The sequence below is a fragment of the Carex rostrata genome, chromosome 4 (genome assembly GCF_964058835.1).
Source record: "Carex rostrata chromosome 4, lpCarRost1.2, whole genome shotgun sequence".
In the NCBI taxonomy this organism is placed as follows: Eukaryota; Viridiplantae; Streptophyta; class Magnoliopsida; order Poales; family Cyperaceae; genus Carex; species Carex rostrata.
This window is the reverse complement of record NC_135921.1, coordinates 13,672,976-13,694,350: the sequence shown is the minus strand read 5'-3', so window position 1 is coordinate 13,694,350 and position 21,375 is coordinate 13,672,976. Positions and strand designations below refer to the sequence as shown.

General features: G+C 34.9%; 1 protein-coding gene, 1 long non-coding RNA gene and 1 pseudogene across 3 annotated transcripts; 1 reads left to right on the top strand and 2 right to left on the bottom strand.

Moving 5' to 3' along the window:
• The first annotated feature begins 3,438 nt into the window (after positions 1-3,438).
• Positions 3,439-7,660, top strand: LOC144553506 (cytochrome P450 CYP72A616-like). Its single transcript, XM_078301693.1, has 5 exons — positions 3,439-3,780; positions 3,961-4,181; positions 5,575-5,819; positions 6,275-6,665; positions 7,083-7,660. Exons 1-5 carry the CDS (start codon positions 3,474-3,476, stop codon positions 7,509-7,511), a joined length of 1,593 nt encoding a protein of 530 aa, XP_078157819.1. The 5' UTR covers positions 3,439-3,473; the 3' UTR covers positions 7,512-7,660.
• A 2,231-nt stretch (positions 7,661-9,891) lies between these two features.
• Positions 9,892-12,313, bottom strand: LOC144553505 (uncharacterized; annotated as a pseudogene). Its single transcript, XR_013511382.1, has 2 exons — positions 10,380-12,313; positions 9,892-10,084 (listed from the first exon to the last, which is right to left on the bottom strand). The product of XR_013511382.1 is annotated as an uncharacterized LOC144553505 (transcript).
• Positions 12,314-17,579: 5,266 nt separating this feature from the next.
• Positions 17,580-18,529, bottom strand: LOC144553178 (uncharacterized). The gene is made up of 2 exons (XR_013511334.1): positions 18,030-18,529; positions 17,580-17,958 (listed from the first exon to the last, which is right to left on the bottom strand). It is a non-coding gene; the product is annotated as an uncharacterized LOC144553178 (long non-coding RNA).
• Between the last annotated feature and the right edge of the window lie 2,846 nt (positions 18,530-21,375).

Here is a 21,375-nt window from a genome sequence, read left to right as displayed (position 1 = left end):
TGAATCCACCATTATTGCTATAGGCATCATGTACTTTGTACATGGGTACTGACATCATCTCCATTCGCACTTGAACTGGAGAACTCTGTGGATGGTCTGAAAGTAACAGACAATTTAAAATGTACTTATGGAGGGTCGATCTCATTTTATTTTTTGTTTTTCTATGAAAAATGTTTCGAATCTTTGTTGTTAAAGCTAAAAAAAAAAAAATAGTTTTTTTTTTGGCAAGTGAATTAAAGTTAAAATATTGACAATGTTGTTTTGACTTCATACAATACACTGCACATAAGTCATATTTTTTTTCATATCGATTACATTGTCTATGAGTTGCATTCAGATAAAATAGTGCTGTCAATATTTTTATCGGATCACCTCTAAAAAATATCGTTGCATTATCCAACAATATTAAAAATGTATAAACTCATTAGAATATGTATTTGAATATGATAACTTTTAATAACGAAATGGAGGTACATGTATATCATCCTCAAATTTTCTTTTAGCATAGCACACTTGTTTATATACATAGAGCATTATTAAACTTAATTAATCATTGATATAGTTCAGATAAATGATTTTTCACAACCGCGAGGTACCTGGTGCAGTCTATTTCAAATAGTTTAAAAATGGATATCAAAAAAATTTTGCTTAAAAGATTTAAAACAAGATAATCAATTAAAGTCCTTCAAAATTCCAATTTTAGTTTTCATAAAAATAAAAATAAAAAAATCTTTCACCCAGTAATGTCCCAATTTGCAAAAAAATTGTCTGATTAATACGTTGTAGGGGTGAAAACGGAATGGATATGGAGCGGATATTGGTAAACAATATCCATATTCTTTTTCATTTTTCGGATACGGATATAGAGCAGATATCATACATACATGGATATGAGTCCGGATCAAATCAGATATTTTTAAAAAAATAATAAAAAATATTAAAGTTTGTAATATTTATCTAATTATAATTTTGAGTAACATAAATTTTTCGTAATATATATTAAAATATATGGTATATATCTACTATTTGGATAACTGAAACGTAAAACCATATCAGTATCATTATCCACACGGATATTCAGATATTGAATATCCACATCAAATTTTTCAATACGGATCAGATATTATCCATACTTTTTTCACCCCTAATACGTTGATAACTAAAAATTTTGATACTTATAATGGAAAAAAAAATGAGTGAGTCTATGGTACTATGCATATTACGGGTTGTTACCGTGCTACGGCTCTATATTCGAGTTTTCAAATCCTAACGGTCGATCCGAACCGTTCATCTTGTTCTCCATATTAATATGTGTTTGGAGACCAAATTTTACATTTTTTTTGAATTTTTTTTACTATTTTTTTAGATATTTAATCACTTGATCTGAAAATTCTGGACCATCCAAAAACAGTGATTTTCAATAAATCTAAAAAAATAGTAAAAAAGTTTCAAAAAATATAAAATTTGGTCTCCAAACACATATTAATATGGAGAACAAGATGAACGGTTCGGATCGACCGTTAGGATTTAAAAACTCGAATATAGAGCCGTAGCACGGTAACAAATCGTAATATGCATAGTACCATAGACTCACTCAAAAAAAATGATGAAAATGTATGTTCGCTACGATCAGGCCACAAAAAATCTCATGAGTTGCAAAGTTAATTGGCTCTGCAATTGGTTCAATAAAAAATCAATATGTTTTGCCATCTCTGTTTTGTTTGCTCTACAATGCAGAGAAGAAGACGAAGATTTCCATCTATGATCTGTGAGACTGTGACAAAACAACAGTAGCTAGAACCTAGAAACTCGACAAATTTTCCCTATGAATTTCCAATCTTTCCTTATCTGGTTAGATATATTAATTAAATAATTTCTCTCCGAACCGGGATTTCTGGGTCGGAAGAATCAACAATTTTGGTGGGGCAGCAAAACACTGTACAAAATACAAATAAGAAGTTAACACTAACAATTAATTTTGGATAAACCCTATTAGTACTTTAGTAGGAGAACCCTTGTTATGGAATAAAAATTAACAATTTCCAGAAAAAGGAAATTTTCGTTTTAGGCTTAAAAACACCCTGGTTGAAGACAACACTCGTTGTGTTTGGCTTGTTTCTCAAAATTACACTTTGCAATTAATAGCAGACAATAAATGCATTCAATATAGATGTACTTGAGGATTGAGGGGGCATTTAGTTCGCGCGTGAAGAGAGAAGAGATGCGGTCACAACTTGTGCAAGAAAATGATATGGACTTTGGTTTTGAATAGGGGGAGGATACAGGATTTTTGTTAGGGAGGAGCAGGAATTAAATTAAAGTAACTTATTAGTCCAAACTTATTAACTAATCATGTACTAGATAAAATAAACAATTAACATAATAAGAAACAATAAAAATAATAGTCTTACATAATAAAAATACAACAAAATATTATCATTTTACATATTAAAAATAATAAAGTTGGTATGGATTCGTAAATTTCTATAAATCAACAAAAATTCTCATTAACAGTGTTTTCGGACTGGTCTAACGGACTTTTCAATTTCAGAGAGGGGCAAAACAATTTTCAGAGAGAAGCAAAGTGGGACCAGATATGTATTTTTTCACTGAATTTCAAAATCCAAAGAGGGATAGCTGCCCCATCTGACTGTGTGTGGGTCTGTCCCTGTCTTTGGACCTTGTTTGGAGATTTTGTTTTAGAAATTAAAAAATCAAAACTTTAAAAAAAAAAAAAAAATCAATGGAACTGTATGAGTAAACTTTAGCAATATGTGATCAAGATGGATTTTCATCTATTTCTGGAAGAAATTTTATGAAGAATTAAAATTTTAATTTCTAGAAATAAAATATTTGCTTGAAACTTAGATAGAGGACAGAAGAAGAAAAAGGCGAAAGGAAAATATTTCATAAATTAATTTTATTTGGTTGGATGTTTATAATTAAGGAGAGAAATTAGTTGACGTGGTGTTTTTAGTTTCTATTCTTCCAAAGTTGCATTTTGTTATTTCAAATAAAGTGACTACTTTCACTTCCATAATTTTTTTCATTTATTTCTACTTCTCAGTTGTCACCCACTCACGGAGAACGGGAGAAGTCTATATCTGTAATATATTTTTAATTGGAGCATATTCGTGAATTTTTATATTTTGGAGAAATACATAATTTTCGGGAAGTATACACTATCGGAGAAAGGGGAGCAACACAGCGTACCAAAAGTAACGGAACTCCACATGATATTAGACTGATCGGTAAAACTTAAAACAATTTAGACAGAAAGATAGGAACGCAATGATGTCATTGTCTTCGAGAAACGCAGGGTTGAAAGATACACCTGGCGGCTGGCTTGGTTTCCAAGCCATACTCTCCTATATTCTCCTCCCTTTTTATTAGGGATACCCACTTCGATTCTCTCAAAATTGTTTCTTAATTCAGCTGTAATATAATATACTCGATCATAACCGCAGTGAAAGATGCAACAAATATTTTCACAATTTGGATCCAACCCCAACCTGTGGATATGGAGTGTTTTCATAGGCGCGTTTTCCATGCTTCTCGTATGGGGAGCGACCCAAGTCCATTCAACGTGGCTTAGGCCGAGGCGCCTGGACCAGGCGCTTAGGAAGCAAGGTCTGCGGGGTACCGTGTACCGGTCCCTTGATGGTGATATGAAGGAGAACATCCGGCTCAACAAAGAAGCGCGCGCCAAGCCCATGCCATTTTCGCACGATATTATCCCTCGTGTTGCGCCTCTGCTTCATCGCAGCATGAAAGAATTTGGTCCCAACTTTGAATCCCTCATTTATTTTTTCTTAGTTTTGATGGGTGAATTACGACGGAATTATATTTTAAATTGCAATATCCCAAATTAAACTTCATCACCGACGGATAATTAATTATTCATTGACGATCTTTAACTTGTTGGATGAAAATTATTGATTTCACTTTAACAAAACACAGGCAAACAGTCTTTTACTTGGTTTGGGCCCATCCCCAGAATTACAATCAGGGATCCAGAATTGGTGAGAGAAATTCTATCCAATAAATTCGGGCACTTTCAGAAACAAAAAACAAACCCATTCGTTCGGCTATTAGCTGACGGGCTTGTCAATTATGAAGAGGAGAAATGGGCTAAGCATAGAAGACTTCTCAATCCTGCCTTTCATGTAGAGAAGTTAAAGGTAATTTATGCCATAAAATCAAACATAGGAAAGTAATAAATTCTTTCGATATGTACCTGGTTCTTACTTTTGTGATATATATATAGGTGCTTAGCTGCTAAGTTAATGAAACGTTCCACATAAAATTCTTTCATGAGTGAGTCTATGGTACTATGCATTTTACGATTTGTTACCGTGCTACGGCTCTATATTTGAGTTTTCAAATCCTAATGGTCGATCCAAACCGTTCATCTTGTTCTCCATATTAATATGTGTTTGGAGACCAAATTTTACATTTTTTGAAATTTTTTTACTATTTTTTTAGATTTATTAAAAATCACTGTTTTTGGATGGTCCAGAATTTTCAGATCAAGTGATTTTCTAAATATCTAAAAAATTAGTAAATTTTTTTCAAAAAATGTAAAATTTGGTCTCCAAACACATATTAATATGGAGAACAAGATGAACGGTTCGGATCAACCGTTAGGATTTGAAAACTCGGATATAGAGCCGTAGCACGGTAACAACCCGTGATATGCATAGTACCATAGACTCACTCTTCTTTCATTCAAAAAACTTTGGTTGGCACCTTTCTTGTATTTGTGGGGAAAAAAATAGGAGCAATGTTGGTGAATAGTATTAGTGACATGGGAACCAATAGTTTGCTCTCGTATTGGCATTGTAGTGGTTTATGATGTGCTCTATATAATTTTGTATTAAATTGGTACTGCTGGTCTCAGTTTATCCTTTCATATCAATTAATATGTAGGAGACTGTTAATTTATTAATGTCATTTGAGTGAGTCTATGGTACTATGCATATTACGATTTGGCACCATGCTACGACTCTATATTCGAGTTTTCAAATCCTAACGGTCGATCCGAACCGTTCATCTTGTTCTCCATATTAATATGTGTTTGGAGACCAAATTTTATATTTTTTGAAATTTTTTTACTATTTTTTTAGATTTATTGAAAATCACTGTTTTTTGATGGTCCAGAATTTTCAGATCAAGTAATTTTCTAAATATCTAAAAAAATAGTAAAAAAATTTCAAAAAATGTAAAATTTGGTCTCCAAATACATATTAATATGGAGAACAAGATGAACGGTTCGGATCGACCGTTAGGATTTGAAAACTCGAATATAGAGCCGTAGCACGGTAACAACCCGTGATATGCATAGTACCATGGACTCATGTCATTTTAGCAATTAATGATAAAAATAAAAATAAAAATAATTTTTTTTAAAAAAAGTACGATTTCTATAGCAACCATTCAGTTTTATGATGTCAAGTTTAACACCGCAAGTTTTAGAAATAGAATTATTAATTTAATGTTTTAAATATTGATTGTGGGGATACTACATTTTAATTATTCCTAATGGGAAGCCAATAAAAACCTTTTCCTTTTCAGATGATGGTGCCAGCATTCTCTGCCTGTTGTGATGAGCTAGTTGACAGATGGGAGAACTTAGTGGGGCCTGATGGGTCATTTGAGCTCGATGTTTGGCCAGAGATGCAAAATTTAACAGGAGATGTCATTTCAAGAGCAGCATTTGGCAGTAGCTACTTGGAAGGGAGACGCATTTTTCAGCTGCAAAGTGAGATGGCTGAGTGTATCATCAAAGCTGTTCCAACATTGTTCTTGCCATTCAACTGGTATGAGTCTCTTTACCTCGGTATTTTGGCTTTTATTTAGAAAATAATTTTGTAATTTGTAATCAGTTTCATGATTCGTGTACAAGACAAAACGAAGTGCAGCAGTTGACCAATTTTCCTCTGCTGAATTATGCCTTTCATGTGTACTATTACTATAAATTTGTGGATATTATTTAACTTGAAAATAAACATATAGTATCTTTTTTTCTATGTTCTGCAATTCTTCAGATATTATAGCAGTATTGTGTAACCAGGTTTAAGAGCTAAATTAAAAACAAAAACAAATAAACATGCAAACAAACAAACAAATACGGAAATGGTAACAGTGATTAACCACTAAATATGCACCTCTTATTACTACTTCCAGTTTAAGCCTTGCCAAGGTACCAGGGTAAGTGTCAATATTCTTTGCAAAATTATGAAATGATATTAGGTCTTGTTCACTGTTGTCACAGGTACCTACCAACTGAAAACAATAGGAGGATGAAGCAGATCGGAAGAGAGGTCCGAACACTACTCATGGGCATTATTGCGAAAAGGGAGAATGCTATCCAAAATGGAGAGACCACAAAAGATGACCTGCTTGGTCTTTTGTTAGAATCAAACATGAGGGAAATCGGGCAAAACGGGAAATCAGACTCAAGTCTTGGGATGACAACTAACGATGTGATAGAAGAGTGCAAACTATTTTATTTTGCGGGACAGGAGACAACATCAGTGCTGCTGACCTGGACTATGGTCGTGTTGAGCATGCATCCTGAATGGCAAGAAAGGGCGCGTGAGGAGGTCTTGCAACATTTTGGGAAGAAAAAGCCTGATTTTGATGGCTTAAGCCGACTAAAAATTGTGAGTTTTAAATATTAATATGCAAAGAGATCATGTTTTCACAATATGAGAATGGCATTTACAATTATGATTCCATGCATCCCTACAACAGTTTCTGATAATACCAAGGCATACATGATACATGTATACCATTAAACCTGTTTTATTATTCTTTTTGGTGATGGGTATTGGACAATTACGATACCTTGCCTTACAACAGTTTCTAATTGTGCCAAGGCATACGTGTATCCTAATAAAGTCATCATAATAATGGTTATGGACTAAGGGATAAAGTTGCTCTAACTGCAAGTTAATTATCTTGGTTTTTTTATGAACTCAGAAGGGGGGACTTCTTACTATAATGATAACTACAATAGTTGTTCTAAGAACTCACCTTTACATTTTGTTATTCATGTTCTTAATTAATATCAATTTTAGGTGACCATGATACTATATGAGGCGCTTCGCCTGTACTCTCCCGTAACTATGCTTATCCGTCAAACATACAAAACCATGCAACTTGGCGATGTTACCTTTCCACCTGGTGTGCATCTAGCATTGCCAATACTATTTATCCATCATGATCCTGACATATGGGGCCCTGATGTAGCCGAGTTCAAACCAACACGATTTGCTGAAGGTATCTCAAAGGCAACAAAGGATGGGCAGTTAGCCTTCTTTCCCTTCGGGTGGGGCCCACGTATATGTATTGGCCAGAATTTTGCACTTCTTGAGGCTAAGATGGGGTTGAGTATGATTCTCCAGCATTTCAAATTTGAGCTGTCAGAAAAATACCAGCATGCTCCGTACACTGTTTTTATGGTACATCCTCAGTACGGTGCCCCAATTAAGTTCCACAGGATATGATTGAGACCGATTTTACGTATTATATTGAATAATGTAGGATTAGTAATTCGGGTAGTTTGGAATCCCTTATTGAAAAAATAGGGGAATGTTATAACTTTGTACTTATTGAATTTTAAAGTTTAATAGAGAATGGATTAATAGTGATTCTATTGATTGTTGTTCTGATTTTTACATCATGTATTCAAGGGTATTTATAGCCTAATCGACATAAGTATTCCTACTAGCTGTTAGGCTAATTCCTAATTTACTCCTACTAGCCGTTGGGTTTATTCCTAATTACAATTGCTGGATTTGTTACCTATTTACACTCTAAATACATAATTGAGCTAGGTACCACAAATAGCTAATTGACAGCTACAAGATGGATGCTAGCATATTTGTTGCCTAAACTAGCCTATGATGAATATTCTGAATATTCTGAAGCTATTTCTCAGCACTCCCTGTTAAGTTGGACTCGAATAAATTGATTGAGTCCAACTTGTTAAGTATGTTTAGATGGTTGGCTTTGTCGAGTGGTTTAGTGAAAACATCTGTCAATTGCTCTTTGCTTCTTACGAATCTATTTCTCCTTATTTTACTTTTTCTCTGACAAAGTGACAGTCGACCTTTATGTGTTTTTTTCTTTCATGGAACACCGAATTGGATGCAATATGTCATGCAGCTTATTGTCACAGTACATTTGCATTTTCCTTGTGTGCTTTATCTTCATATCGCTAAGTAATTGTTTAATCCAGATGAGCTCACTCACCGTGGATGCCATGACCTGATATTATGCTTCCGCACTTGATCTTGCCATAACATTTTGTTTCTTACTCCTCCAAATGACCAAGTTGTCACCTACAAAAGTACAAAATTCGATGGTTGATTTTCTGTTGCAGCTATCGGTTCAATATGCATCAGAATAACCAACCACATCATTAGAATTATTATTTTGCATCCAAATTCCATGACCTCAAGTGATTGATAAAGGAAATATGCATTTGAGATATCTTAGTATTATATCAATTGTATTCAAGTGACTGGTATGTATTGCATGCATGAATTGACTTATAACACTAACTACAAAGGCAATGTCAGATCTAATAACTGTGAGGTAAATTAACTTGCCTACCAATATAAGAGGAATTGGATGCAAAAATCCTAGCATCCATCACAGAATGCCTGAAACTGTGAAGAAATGAAAATTACATAGAAACAAAGCGAACGGCCATCATATAACACTGCAAAATAATCAGCAAAACCGGCCCCTGCATATATATTATGTTCAGGACCCTTTTAGAAACCATTAACAGTAAACCTTTGATTAAGGCAGAAATGACCAAAAGGTCCTTGCCTAGCAGATACCTCAATTTTATTACACAAACAATTCAGTCGTCATCTCAATGTCATATAATTAAAAAAATGAACATCAAACAATCAACACTATTGCAATTCTGTCCATATAATGACCACAACACCCTTATTTAGCAAAGGGCACAGAAAAAAAGATATTGCAGTTCAGTCCATCAAAATATCAAAATGCCCTTGATTAGCATAAGCAAATGAAAGTACAAATGCTTACCATTTCTATCATACTCTTTTATGAGCACATATTACTAAAAATACCCCTGTTTAGCAAAATTTCCTTGCAAAGCATAAAAAGATATACCTCAACCCTACAATTAACAGCAAACTGCACCAGTGCCAACATCTGTATGTGAAGTGAATGAGTGCACCGCTTAAAATTCATCATAAAAGAAATGAAACACGCATTTTACTAGGCCCTGCTATAGTTTAGTAAGTTAAGAAGTCTTCTAAAGTAAATATTAGAATTTTTGAAAAGGATCTCAAATATGAAAATTTAAATGAAATAAATTCCAACAATCATTAGAACATATTCAATTAAATTGTAATGCAAGTGTATATTGTAGCGCCTTGATTTAAAAGGAAAATAGACCAAACCACTATTGAAACAGAAATGATACTAACAAATATTTTAAAATTGAAAGCAGGCTGTCCAGTAGCACTAACATTATTCACCATCTGAAGTACCTTTTCAGTTTTCACCACTGAAAGAACCTTTCTTCTGGAACATTATGTTTATTTTTTACAAAAAGAAAATCTAACAAATTGTTACGGAGCAGCCAGGAAGCACTTCAAAGCTGCAAAAGAGCATAAAAAGGAAATTTGAGCTGCTATCATGTAATGATCTTATATTTCTAGGTAAAATCACGAAGACCATGAATGAGGTAGTTTCATTCTGCAAGCTAACATCTAGTAAAGAAGTAATATATTGACATCTGCAATGATATCTCTCAATATTCGGTCTTAGCAATTAGCATTGCTAACTAAAATATACAGGTAACATTCTAAGTCAAACTTCACTGCATCCGGTATTTCCTCTCAATGGGTTAGAAGATCAGTTCCAATCCTTTCTGGTTTGCTATTGGCTATGTCTGGGACAGAGCAGCAAGTTATGTTCCCATCTGACCCGTTACACTGACATTTTTTGTGAGATACACCACATACAAGTCCTTGATCTGTTTTATAGAATCCTCAAAAATACAATCAAGTAATCTGTATGCTTCGCTGGCCTAAAATAATAGATCTAAATTCAATCAAGAAACGGAAACTACAATTAACTGAGTAGCAAACTAAAAAATAAAGAAGTTCACAATTATAATTCTACCATGTCACACCAGTATCAGACCTTAATAGTATGTACCAATCTAGTATTTTGTCTCATACAAATAAACCTCAACTGAACAACAAAAATTTCAACTAACCCTGAACTGAAACTAAAGCAGAATGTTTATAAGAGGTGCTCTTAATAGCGGAGAGAAAAGAAAAGGGTAGAGGGATCTGAAGGTGAAATTAATTCACTATTACACTTAATGACATTGGCATTGGTGCTGTGGGCTTAGACACAAAGGAACAGGGCATACTGAAATTTCTGTTACTATGGAGCAGTTTTTAGTAGCGAATGCAGCAATAACTAGCTGACCACAGATCTACGTGCAAAGTTTTCCTTGTTGATGGTCCAAATGACACGCTACTTATGTTGCACGGAAAAATGATTTGGACTTCTTTTCGGTCTTGACACTACTAAATCAACTTTGAAACAAATGTCATTTCCATCAGGTAATCTCCAGTTAGTGTTCACAAACTCCAAGCAACAAAATGACAAACATATAACAGCAAAAGTGATGATTATGACAAAAAAAAAAGTATTCTGGTCTGATCTACATGCAGTTACAAAATAGAACAAAAATCTATATACAAGATATCTATCCACTTGCTGAAATGAATTTCACAAACCAATTGCATATTATCTTTTCATTTCAGCATTGTCACAGTAAGCAGCACAGAGCATGTCCTTCAAACCCCCAAAACAGCTCACTTCTTACAGCCAAATACAACTCGTATCCTGGTCATAGATTGTGAATAGAGCTTTTGGAAGCCATACATTTAACATTATATTCTTCTAAGCTCATTCATTTGTCTCTATATTTTTTTTTTTAATAAAAGACTTGGCGCCCATTTCATTAAACTGAAACAGTTAACTTACAAAATGCAAGCCTAGCGACTACTCATAGTTGTTCCAGACACATACTATTGATTTGTCTCTATTCCGCAAGTACTTATCCCATCAATCCAAAGAATCACTCTGATTTAAACTATCTTTCACTTTAGCATCCTGTTGTTTGTTAGGCTGGCAAATCCAGTGCAGCCCATCAAGCAAATCAGAGTAGACCTGTCTCTCCATTGCTCCTCTCCTTTTCCTCAACTCTTCGAGCAATTCAAATGCCTCCTCAGCCCGCCCCTCTCTGCACAAGCCTTCCATTAGAGTCCTATAAGTCAACAAATCTGGCTGCCTTTTATTCTCCAACATGTCAAAAACTACCTTAATCGCATCCACAAACCTACTCTCCAATGCAATACTTGAGACCAATACATTGTAGACCCCACCAGTCGGGACATGCCCTTTCTCCCTCATTTCACAAAACATGTCCATTCCACGGTTAACCCGTCCCTTCTCACACAAGCCCTTAACTAGATAACCATACGTAAGATCATTCGGCTGGCAGTTGTATAGAGGCATTTCTCTGAACACAGTGAGAGCATCGTCTATTTCCAAGCATCGACAATAAGCCTTGATTATCAAATTAAGCAAGAAGGTGTCAGGAATGATCCCAGATGACTTTAATTCCCTGGCCAGGGATCGCACAGATCGGAGATAAATGTAACAGATGGGAGGCTTCCCTAACCGGCGAATGACAGCCGATAAAAGCATGGTGTAGGTCTCCAGATTAGGTGCACAAGTACGAGGAGAATTTCGCATCTTTTTATAAACATCAAATGCGCGAGAGAATAAATGGCGGCGGGAACAACAGAACCTGATGCTGGTGTTGAAGAGGGGAAGATCAGGAGGGCACGCACCGGAGAGGATCTCATCAACAAGGGATTCGGCGGGAGGATATGGCGGTGGAGAGGGTGGCGTGGTATGAGGAGGCCGAGTGGTTGTAGCGGGGACGGAGGGAGGCCCAGCGGAAGAGATCTAGGGCTAGGTCGGGATCGGGCTCAGCGCGAATGGCCATGGCGAGATCGTCGGAGGTGAAGCCGGGAGAGAGGCGTGAGACCCACGAGTCGAAATTTTGCTCGGCATGGGTGGAGCCGCGGGAGTAAGGTAGAGCGGAGTCGAGGGAAGGGGTGGAAGGGGAAGAGGAAAGGAGGCGAGAGGGGAGGCCTGATTGGAGGGGATAGGTAGTGAGGTTTTGTCGGCGGAGCAGGAAGAGGAGACGCCGCGATAGGAAGCTGGCCATTGTTAAATTGATTTTACCGCTTCCAAGTTCCAAACGGCGAAATGTGATAGTTTATGATGTTCTCTCGACGTCATAGAGAACGTTACAGACTATTACGGTCAGACAGAATTAGTAATAAAATAATTATTGTACTTATTAATTAATAAAAAAAAGAGTTCTTAAACATGATAGAGTATCACCTCCAGCAAATGCATTGAAATATTAACAATGCATGAAATAATATGGCAATCAATGGTCCATCCGATATTTTTATTTTTACTTATTTTATAAAATATTTTATTAAAAATAATCAGAGTTCAATTAAAATTTTAAAAATATCCAAACTGCGAAAAAAATTTACAGTTTCGAATTTTTATTTCAAACCGCAGATATTTTCTGCGGCCCGGGTTTTTTTTTTAACCTTTTTTGTTATAAACCATAATTAATTAAATGAAATTTAGCAAAGTAGCATGATTAGTTTTTTTTCAAAAATCACAAAGACCGAAATGGCCATTCGGTCTCCACATTTGCTTTTCCCTCACACCGAATTGCCAATTCGGTATGTAGGCTTTTTTTCACTTTTTGTGCGGCCAACAATGTTCAAAGCTATTTTTCTTGAGACCGAATTGGGGATTCGGTCTCCAATTTTTTTATATTTTTTATAAACTCATTTTTTTTATAATATATGTATAATATATACATATATACATATATACATATATTATATTATATTATATATACATATACATATATTATATTATATTATATATACATATATTATACATATATTATAAAAAAAACCTATACTACGTTTATAAACAAAATACCGATCGTTGTATGCCTACCGTTGAACGAAAACTTAAACTGAATTTTTGAGGCATTAAACGATGCTTTTTTGCAATTTTGATGCTTCAAATGCTCTGGGGTTAGCCTCGAGGCGATACTCGAATCTGTCTCGTCCTTTCAAAAAGTGGTCATATGCTCAAATCCGACTTTCCTAGCCAAAGTTATGGTTGTTTAAAGTTTTTTTGAAAGCTGAACTTTGGAAATTCATAACTAACTGTAGAAAAATCCAAATAAATTAAAATTTATGTCAATTCTGTGTATTTTTCTAAATCCTGGTGTAATTACTTTTGCAGTTTGGTCTCTGTATCAGTCCAGACTTGCTGATTTTCCAGCCGAGATCAAATTTGATATACATATATTGTATATACATGAGGAGGGATCAAGTTACAACAAGTTACCACAACCATTTTTTGCATTTTCAAAGTCCAAATCGTCGATCCAAACCGTTCAACATGATCTCCACAATAAAATGTGCTTCCAGATCAAATTTTACTTTTTTTGGAATTTTTTTACTATTTATTAAGATGGGTAAAATTCAATGGTCTGAATTTGACTAGTTTTTGTACCCATCTTAATAAATAGTAAACAAATTCCAAAAAAAGTAAAATTTGATCTGGAAGCACATTTTATTGTGGAGATCATGTTGAACGGTTTGGATCGACGATTTGGACTTTGAAAATGTAAAAAATGGTTGTGGTAACTTGTTGTAACTTGATCCCTCCTACATATACATATACATATACATATACATAGAGTATGGCTAATTTGCTCGAGATTTTTATTTTTACCCAAAAAATAAATAATTTTATTATAAATAACCACGTTTTTCGAAAATTTTTATTTCTACCCAAACCGCATATATTCTGTGCGGCCCGAATTAAAAATTCGGACCGTATAGAATATATGCGGTCCGAAATTTTTTTTTTTTTTTTTGGATTTAAAAATTCGGACCGCCTAGAATATTTGCGGTCTGAAAATTTAATTTTTTTTTTCTTTTTTCAAATGGCCTAGGCAATTTTTGAGTGATAATATCTCACGATCTGTTTAGAGATTTTGGATGAAACTTCACAGTCTTGTTCTACGATGTCAAGACTACATGTCGGTCAATTTTCATGAATTTTGAAGATGTTTTCCTATGTTAACCAGGGATGCAAAGTTGGAGTCAGAAACACTCCTTTAGCCGTTCGGGCAATTTTTGAGTAATGATATTTCACGATCTGTTCAGATATTTTAAATAAAACTTCACAGATTTGTTCTACGATGTCAAGAATACATGTCGGTCAATTTTCAAGAATACATATCGGTCAAGAATACAAGTCTGTGAAGTTTTATTTAAAATCTCTGAACAGATCGTGAGATATCATCACTCAAAAATTGCCCGAACTGCTAAATGAGTGCTTCTGAGTCCAACTTTGCATCTCTGGTTAACATAGGAAACCATTTTCAAAATTCATGAAAATTGACCGACATGTAGTCTTGACATGGTAGAATAAGTCTGTGAAGTTTTATTTAAAATCTCTGAACAGATCGTGAGACATCATCACTCAAAAATTGCCCGCAGCTAAATGAGTGCTTCTGAGTCCAACTTTGCATCTCTGGTTAACATAGGAAACCATTTTCAAAATTCATGAAAATTGACCGACACGTATTATTGACATCGTAAAACAAGTCTGTGAAGTTTTATTTAAAATCTTTGAACAGATCGTGAGATATCATCACTCAAAAATTGCCCGAACTGCTAAAGGAGTGCTTCTGAGTCCAACTTTGCATCTCTGGTTAACATAGGAAACCATTTTCAAAATTCATGAAAATTGACCGACATATATTCTTGACATCGTAGAACAAGTCTGTGAAATTTTATTTAAAATCTCTGAACAGATCATGAGATATCATCACTCAAAAATTGCCCGAACTGTTAAAGGAGTGCTTCTGAGTCCAACTTTGCATCCCTGGTTAACATAGGAAAACATCTTCAAAATTCATGAAAATTGACCGACATCGTAGAACAAGACTGTGAAGTTTCATTCAAAATCTCTAAACAAATCGTGAGATATTATCACTCAAATATTGCCTAGGCCATTTGAAAAAAGCAAAAAAAAAAAAATTAAATTTTTGGACCGCAAATATTCTAGGCGGTCCGAATTTTTAAATCCAAAAAAAAAAAATTTTTTTTTTTTTCGGACTGCATATATTCTATACGGTCCGAATTTTTAATTCGGGCCGCACAAAATATATGCGGTTTGGGTAGAAATAAATTTTTTTGAAAAACGTGATTATTTATAATAAAATTATTTATTTTTTAGATAAAAATAAAAATCTCAGCTAATTTGCTGCCAGCAGCATTTCAGCGAAGTGCTGCCAACTCTGCGAGACGTTAGATCTGAATTTAGATTTGTGCCTTGATGAGGCGCTGATTTAAATTGAAGGAACAAAAAAAGGGCTCTGTTTCAATTAATCCGTCCGTCTCTCTCTCTCCCCGCTCAATCTGTCTCTCTTCTCCGCTCAATCTCTCGTTTGAAGAAAACGCAAAATCGGTGCTCTATCTCCGCTCAATCTCTCTCTCCGCTCTCTATCCCTCTCTCGTTTGCGCTCTTTCTCTCTCTATCCCTCTCTCGTTCGAACTCCTGTGCCTTGCTCAATCTCTCAATCTCCTTCTCAGCCTTACGAGAGATCACCACTGTGCCTCGCCTCTCCATAGTGGTCCTCCTGTTTGGCTGCCTCTCCCTGGTTAGCGTTACTCCAGGTCATCCCAACTCGAGGTTGCTCCGACGACTCATCTACTCCTCCGCTCTTCCCCTTTTCAGGTTCACTTCTTCTTAAATTAGCTTATGCACTTAATAGTTAATACTTGCTTGGTCTGGAATAGGTTATCTTAGGTGCCTTAGTTCGAACTTTTTGGTCTTATTGAACCCCGATTTGTTGTGGTGTTTGGTTGAGACCTAAACCATAGAGTAAGGGGGTTTAAAATTCAGTTATTCCACCGAACGTGGATGAATTAGGCTTAAGAGTTAGTCTCCCTATGGCCCCACTGTCAGTGGCTATTCATTTTTAAACAATGTTGTGCTGGAATAGTGCCCCAATTATGAGAAGAAAAGAAGGTTCAATATGAGAAGACACAAAATTACAGATAACAATGGTTTGTTGAAGATAATATGAGAATTAAAATGTCTAATTAGAGTGTTTAAGGTTTGCAAATTGGATCGGTACCAACCGTGGTCAGTACTTATAGTTGAGAGGTGTTAGTTTGCATCTGATAATGTGGTTCTTTCTTGTAGTGTAGGAGGAGGCTCAACTGCTCAAGCAACAAAATTCCGATCGATGAAGATGATTATGCTCCAAAAATTCAATTGTGAGTAATTGTTATTTTTGTTGTTGATGTAAGAAATATTGGTAAGGCGCTAAGGAACTCCCCATAAAGAGATAGCAAAATACTTTCATCTTCCACTGACGGAAGCTGCTAAGGAACTCCAAATTTGTACCAGTTCTCCCAAAGCTATCTGTCGCAGGTATCACATTGCTAGGTGGCCTCAAAGAAAGATTTTTTTCTCTTTATTATTTCCTCATTTTCTTTTGAGAAAAAGATCAAAAGAAACGCTGGGGTTTGCCTTTGCCATTTAAAAGAGTAAATTATTGACTTAGCATTTGTACCTTGTTATACTAGTTAATTAAATTTTTAGTATCAACTTGACTAGTACAATAAAACCAAACTTCTCTTTTTGTAGCAACACATTTTAAAAAAATTGTCTCAATGTTTGCACATATTCATTCATATTGAAGCAATAGATAATAGGATTTTGAGCTTGAAAAAGGAGTTGAAGTCTCATGCTGGAGTAAGCAATAGTTCTAAGCGAATCGAAGTTAAGATCAGGTTGCTCAAGAAGACCAGAACAGCCATATGCTCAGCAAAGGGGCTTAGCATCGTTGGATAATTAATTGCTTCCTCATAGTATAAAGTAGAAAGTTGTTTTGCTCATTTTTCTTATTCCCAGTCGTATATGTAGTAGTATGAAAATGGGTGTGCACTCAAATTATTCATATTTTACTACTATTGTATTTTTGTTATGCCTACACCTTGCATTGTATAGGATTAGTTAGAAGAAACTGAGAGTTGTAAAGCAGGAACCCATGTCTATGTAGAGACTCACATGTATCTGTATCGAAATTACAATTCATTCTCACAAATCTCTCTTGTATCTCTTATCCTCTATCTCTTACAGCATGTCATGTGGAGATTAGTCCCAAGTTGGTGTCATTCTAAAAGAAACAACAAGCAATATGCCATGTGCGTGCAAGAATTGTTATTTTATATTATCATTTTCCTTGTGGATTTCTATTTCTCAAGATGTAAATCACAAGCAATCGATATAAATCACAGTTTGAAACAATCGCATAACACAATCTTTCTATGAAAAAGCTATATTATAGCGAAAGAAGATGTAAATCACAAGCAATCAGATATAAATGATAGTTTCAAACAATCCCATAACACTATCTTTCTATGACAAAAGCTATATTATACATGCAGCCATTAACAAAACAAATCAAAATTTTACAACATTCCATACTAAAAAAACTAGTTCATATTGCCACTCAAAAACAAAAGTTACAACCCTAGTTCATATTGCCAAAACTAGTACATAGATTCAAAACATGTTGTCGTCTTCACTTTCAAATTCAATGCCTTCTTTGTCATAATGTACTATAGAAACTCATGCTCGACCTTTGCTTCTCAAATTTCATCGCTGATTCTCTATATTTCATCGCTGATGCTCGACCTTTGGAGATGAAAATCATTCTCCCGCCCATGAAAATCATTCCTCCTGTACAATCGACAATCACTGTCAATATATCAATAAATGTTGTATGCTTATTTTGATTAAAAAAAAAATACCTACATGATTTCAAGAGCTGCTATATAAGCATGAATACAATGTGAATATCCCCATCCTTTAAAATCCCCTATGCAAATGAACTTCTCATGACCACTTGGCATACTGTAATTTTGTTGCAATTAGATGAAGGAAGGTCTTAGTTTCAGAAGAAATGCCAGAGCAATAATTGACTATATAAAAAAGTTTCAACTTAATTTAGTAATTTTCTTAGAGAATGAAAGGGCGAATTGTAGAGTGTCCTTGCTTTCTTGAGACATCATGATAAAACCCGAAACTTTCTACATACAAGAAAAACATACTCACTAAGGGAGCAGATTTGGTTTGAAGGGTTAACGAACCAACAGTTATCAGCAAGACATACCAGCACTTTTATATGGGTTTTCACTTTCTTGAGTACATAATCAGTATATTATCAGCAATACTCTCATATTTGTCCTAATTAAAAAATGGATATCCATATCAACAACGTGACCTAAACCACAAGCAATTAACACAAATCATGACCATACTGACAACAACAATTACATTAGGGGATCCGAACTCCAAATCATGACCATACTGACAACTATTTTTACATCTAAACACCATTTGGATGCAAGAACGGATTAACCATTCCATCAGTGCCATCTGTTGGCAATACCAGCATTACCGTTGTACCCCTACAAACCTTGAGCAACAAATTCCAAGCTCAATTAAAACCCAAAATATATTGACATATATTTTCTTCATACCTCAAATAGGCGATAGGACCCAATATTTCTTACATCAACAACAAAAATAACAATTACTCACAATTGAATTTTTGGAGCATAATCATCTTCATCGATCGGAATTTTATTGCTTGAGCAGTTGAGCCTCCTCCTACACTACAAGAAATAACCACATTATCAGATGCAAACTAACACCTCTCAACTATAAGTACTGACCACGGTTAGTGGATTGAATTCGGGTAGGGTACGGGTAGGGCGGGTACGGGTAGGGCGGGTAGTCGGGTAGGGCGGGTACGGGTAGGGCGGGTAGTCGGGTAGGCGGGTACGGGTAGGTCGGGTAGGGTTTTAAAAAAGTGTACCCTACCCGTTTCAAACCCGTGCCCGTCCCGGGTAACGGGTACGGGTACCTCGGGTACGGGTAGGGCGGGTAGGGTACGGGTATTTTTTTTTTCTTTCTGTTTTTCTTTTGGTTTTTTTTTTTCTGTTTTTTTTTTCTGTTTTTTTTTTCTTTTTTTTTAGTTTTTTTTCTGTTTTTTTTTTCCGTTTTTATTTTTTTTTCTGTTTTGTTTAATGTTTTTTTTTTTTTTCTGTTTTTTTAGTTTTTTTTCTGTTTTGTTTTTCCGTTTTTTTTATTTTTTTTTCTGTTTTGTTTAATGTTTTTTTTTCTGTTTTTTTTGTTTTTTGTTTTTTTTACAGTGTTGTACGAATATTATTACATGTTTATAATTCGATTTTTATAATATGAATAGTTCGATATTAAATATAGTATATATAAACATGAAATTATCAAGTCGCAACTTTATAATTTATAAATGAATAAAATTTGTACCTTATATATAAAAATTATTCGTGCGAAAATTTGTATATTTATACGGCTAAGTACAAATCTATTTATTTATTTCTTTAAGCAAGTCATTTTATTTTATTTTCAAATTCTCATTCTAATTAAAACAATAAAATATAAATAAAAATATCTTAAATTAATTTATTACATTAAAAATAATTATGAATAATTTAAAAACAATAGATTAAAAAATAAAAGTTACCCTCCTCCTTTATTCCGGGCTTGGAACCGGCTATGTAAAATAACATAGGCGGAGTTCTAACTTTTTTTTTATTAGTAATTGTTCTTTAAAATGAATAATTTAAAAACTAATTGAAATGTTTAGAAATTATAATTTTAAAAATAACCATAAATATTAAAAGAGGTTAGAAAATTATACCGACACTACCTATCTAGTAGTTTGGATTCATATACCATTGTTCGCTTTCTTCCGCACCGTCTGAATCTGAATTAGCTTGGGGCTGCGGCTCGGTAACACTTTCTTCAGTATCAGCTGCGGATGATGATTCTTGATCTCGATGTTGGTTGCGCTCGTCAGCATTAATCCAATCTTTCAAGCACACAAGTTTCTCAAAAACATGTGGACCCAATTTACTGCGTCTGTCGGAGAGGATACTGTTCGCCGAACTAAAACAACTTTCTGAAGGGACGGTTGACACGGGTACGGCATAGACGTCGCGGGCCATCATCGCCAGTGTTGGATAAGACCTTTGATTCCTCTTCAACCACGTCATGATGTCAACGTTTTCATTTTCGTTGCGCATATTTAAATAGCTCACTAACTCGTTTGTGGATGCGTGCGGTTCGCTATCTGACTGAAAATCTGCTAACAATCCCAAGGTACTTTCAACTTCCTTAGTCGATAGGTTACGCACAACTTTGCAAACTCTTGTCTTCTTTCATGGTTTGAAACAATGTGGTTGAGGGCATCCTTAAATTTAACTATCAATAATTTTATAGCTTATGTTTTAAGTCCCGCCTTCACGACGAGGTTAAGTATATGACAAGCACACTTTTGGTGAAACATTTCACCATTCATAATCGGGTTTAATGACCGTTTAAAAATTTCAATGGAAGCAATGTTGTTGCTAGCATTATCGAAAGATATAGAAAAAACCTTGTTAGCCATATCCCTCTTAAGGTTATACTCTTGTAAAACCTCAATAATAGATTTGAAAATTACATTTGCGGTGTGCGGGGAATCTAACACTCGAAAACTTAATATCCTCTTTTGTAATACCCACTGATCATCGATCCAATACCCAGTAACACAAGAGTACCCAAGGCCATGTTTACCAGCAGTCCATATATCGGAGGTAATTGAGACTTTATTGGATTGATATGCAAATGTACCTTTGAGGTCATCTTTTATGGTTGTAAACTATTTTTTTTATTTCACCAACCAACTTTCTATGATGCATCCTCTTGTACATTGGTTGAGCACACCCCCGAATGACCAACCGGGCAAAGGCTGTGCAACCACCCATACTGATTGGTTGTTCTTTGTGGGTTATGTATCGGGCCAATTCACTAAGCATTTTTTTTCATCAAATTTTGGGTTGGTTCTGGTATCATCCGCATTAATAAGGGTTTGGATTTGTCTCGTTGGTACATTTTCGCTTGGTTCCTCACCCTTTTTTTCATGCATTTCGGCATGTCTTTTAAAGCTACTCATACCACTACTTTGCTTATACACAAAAAAAGGTTTCTTGCAATTGGGTACCTTACATTCAAGGGTTTCCATAAAGCCATCAGCATCTTTTTTAATCTCATAAAATCTATTCCTCGGCT

What these genes read in the sequence shown, in the direction of transcription:
- LOC144553506 (XM_078301693.1), top strand. Translation starts at nt 3,474, where the DNA reads ATGCAACAAATATTTTCACAATTTGGATCCAACCCCAACCTGTGGATA. An exon ending in TCGCAGCATGAAAGAATTTG is followed by an intron (nt 3,781 to 3,960) that starts GTCCCAACTTTG and finishes AACAAAACACAG; the next exon opens with GCAAACAGTCTTTTACTTGG. An exon ending in GCTTAAGCCGACTAAAAATT is followed by an intron (nt 6,666 to 7,082) that starts GTGAGTTTTAAA and finishes TATCAATTTTAG; the next exon opens with GTGACCATGATACTATATGA.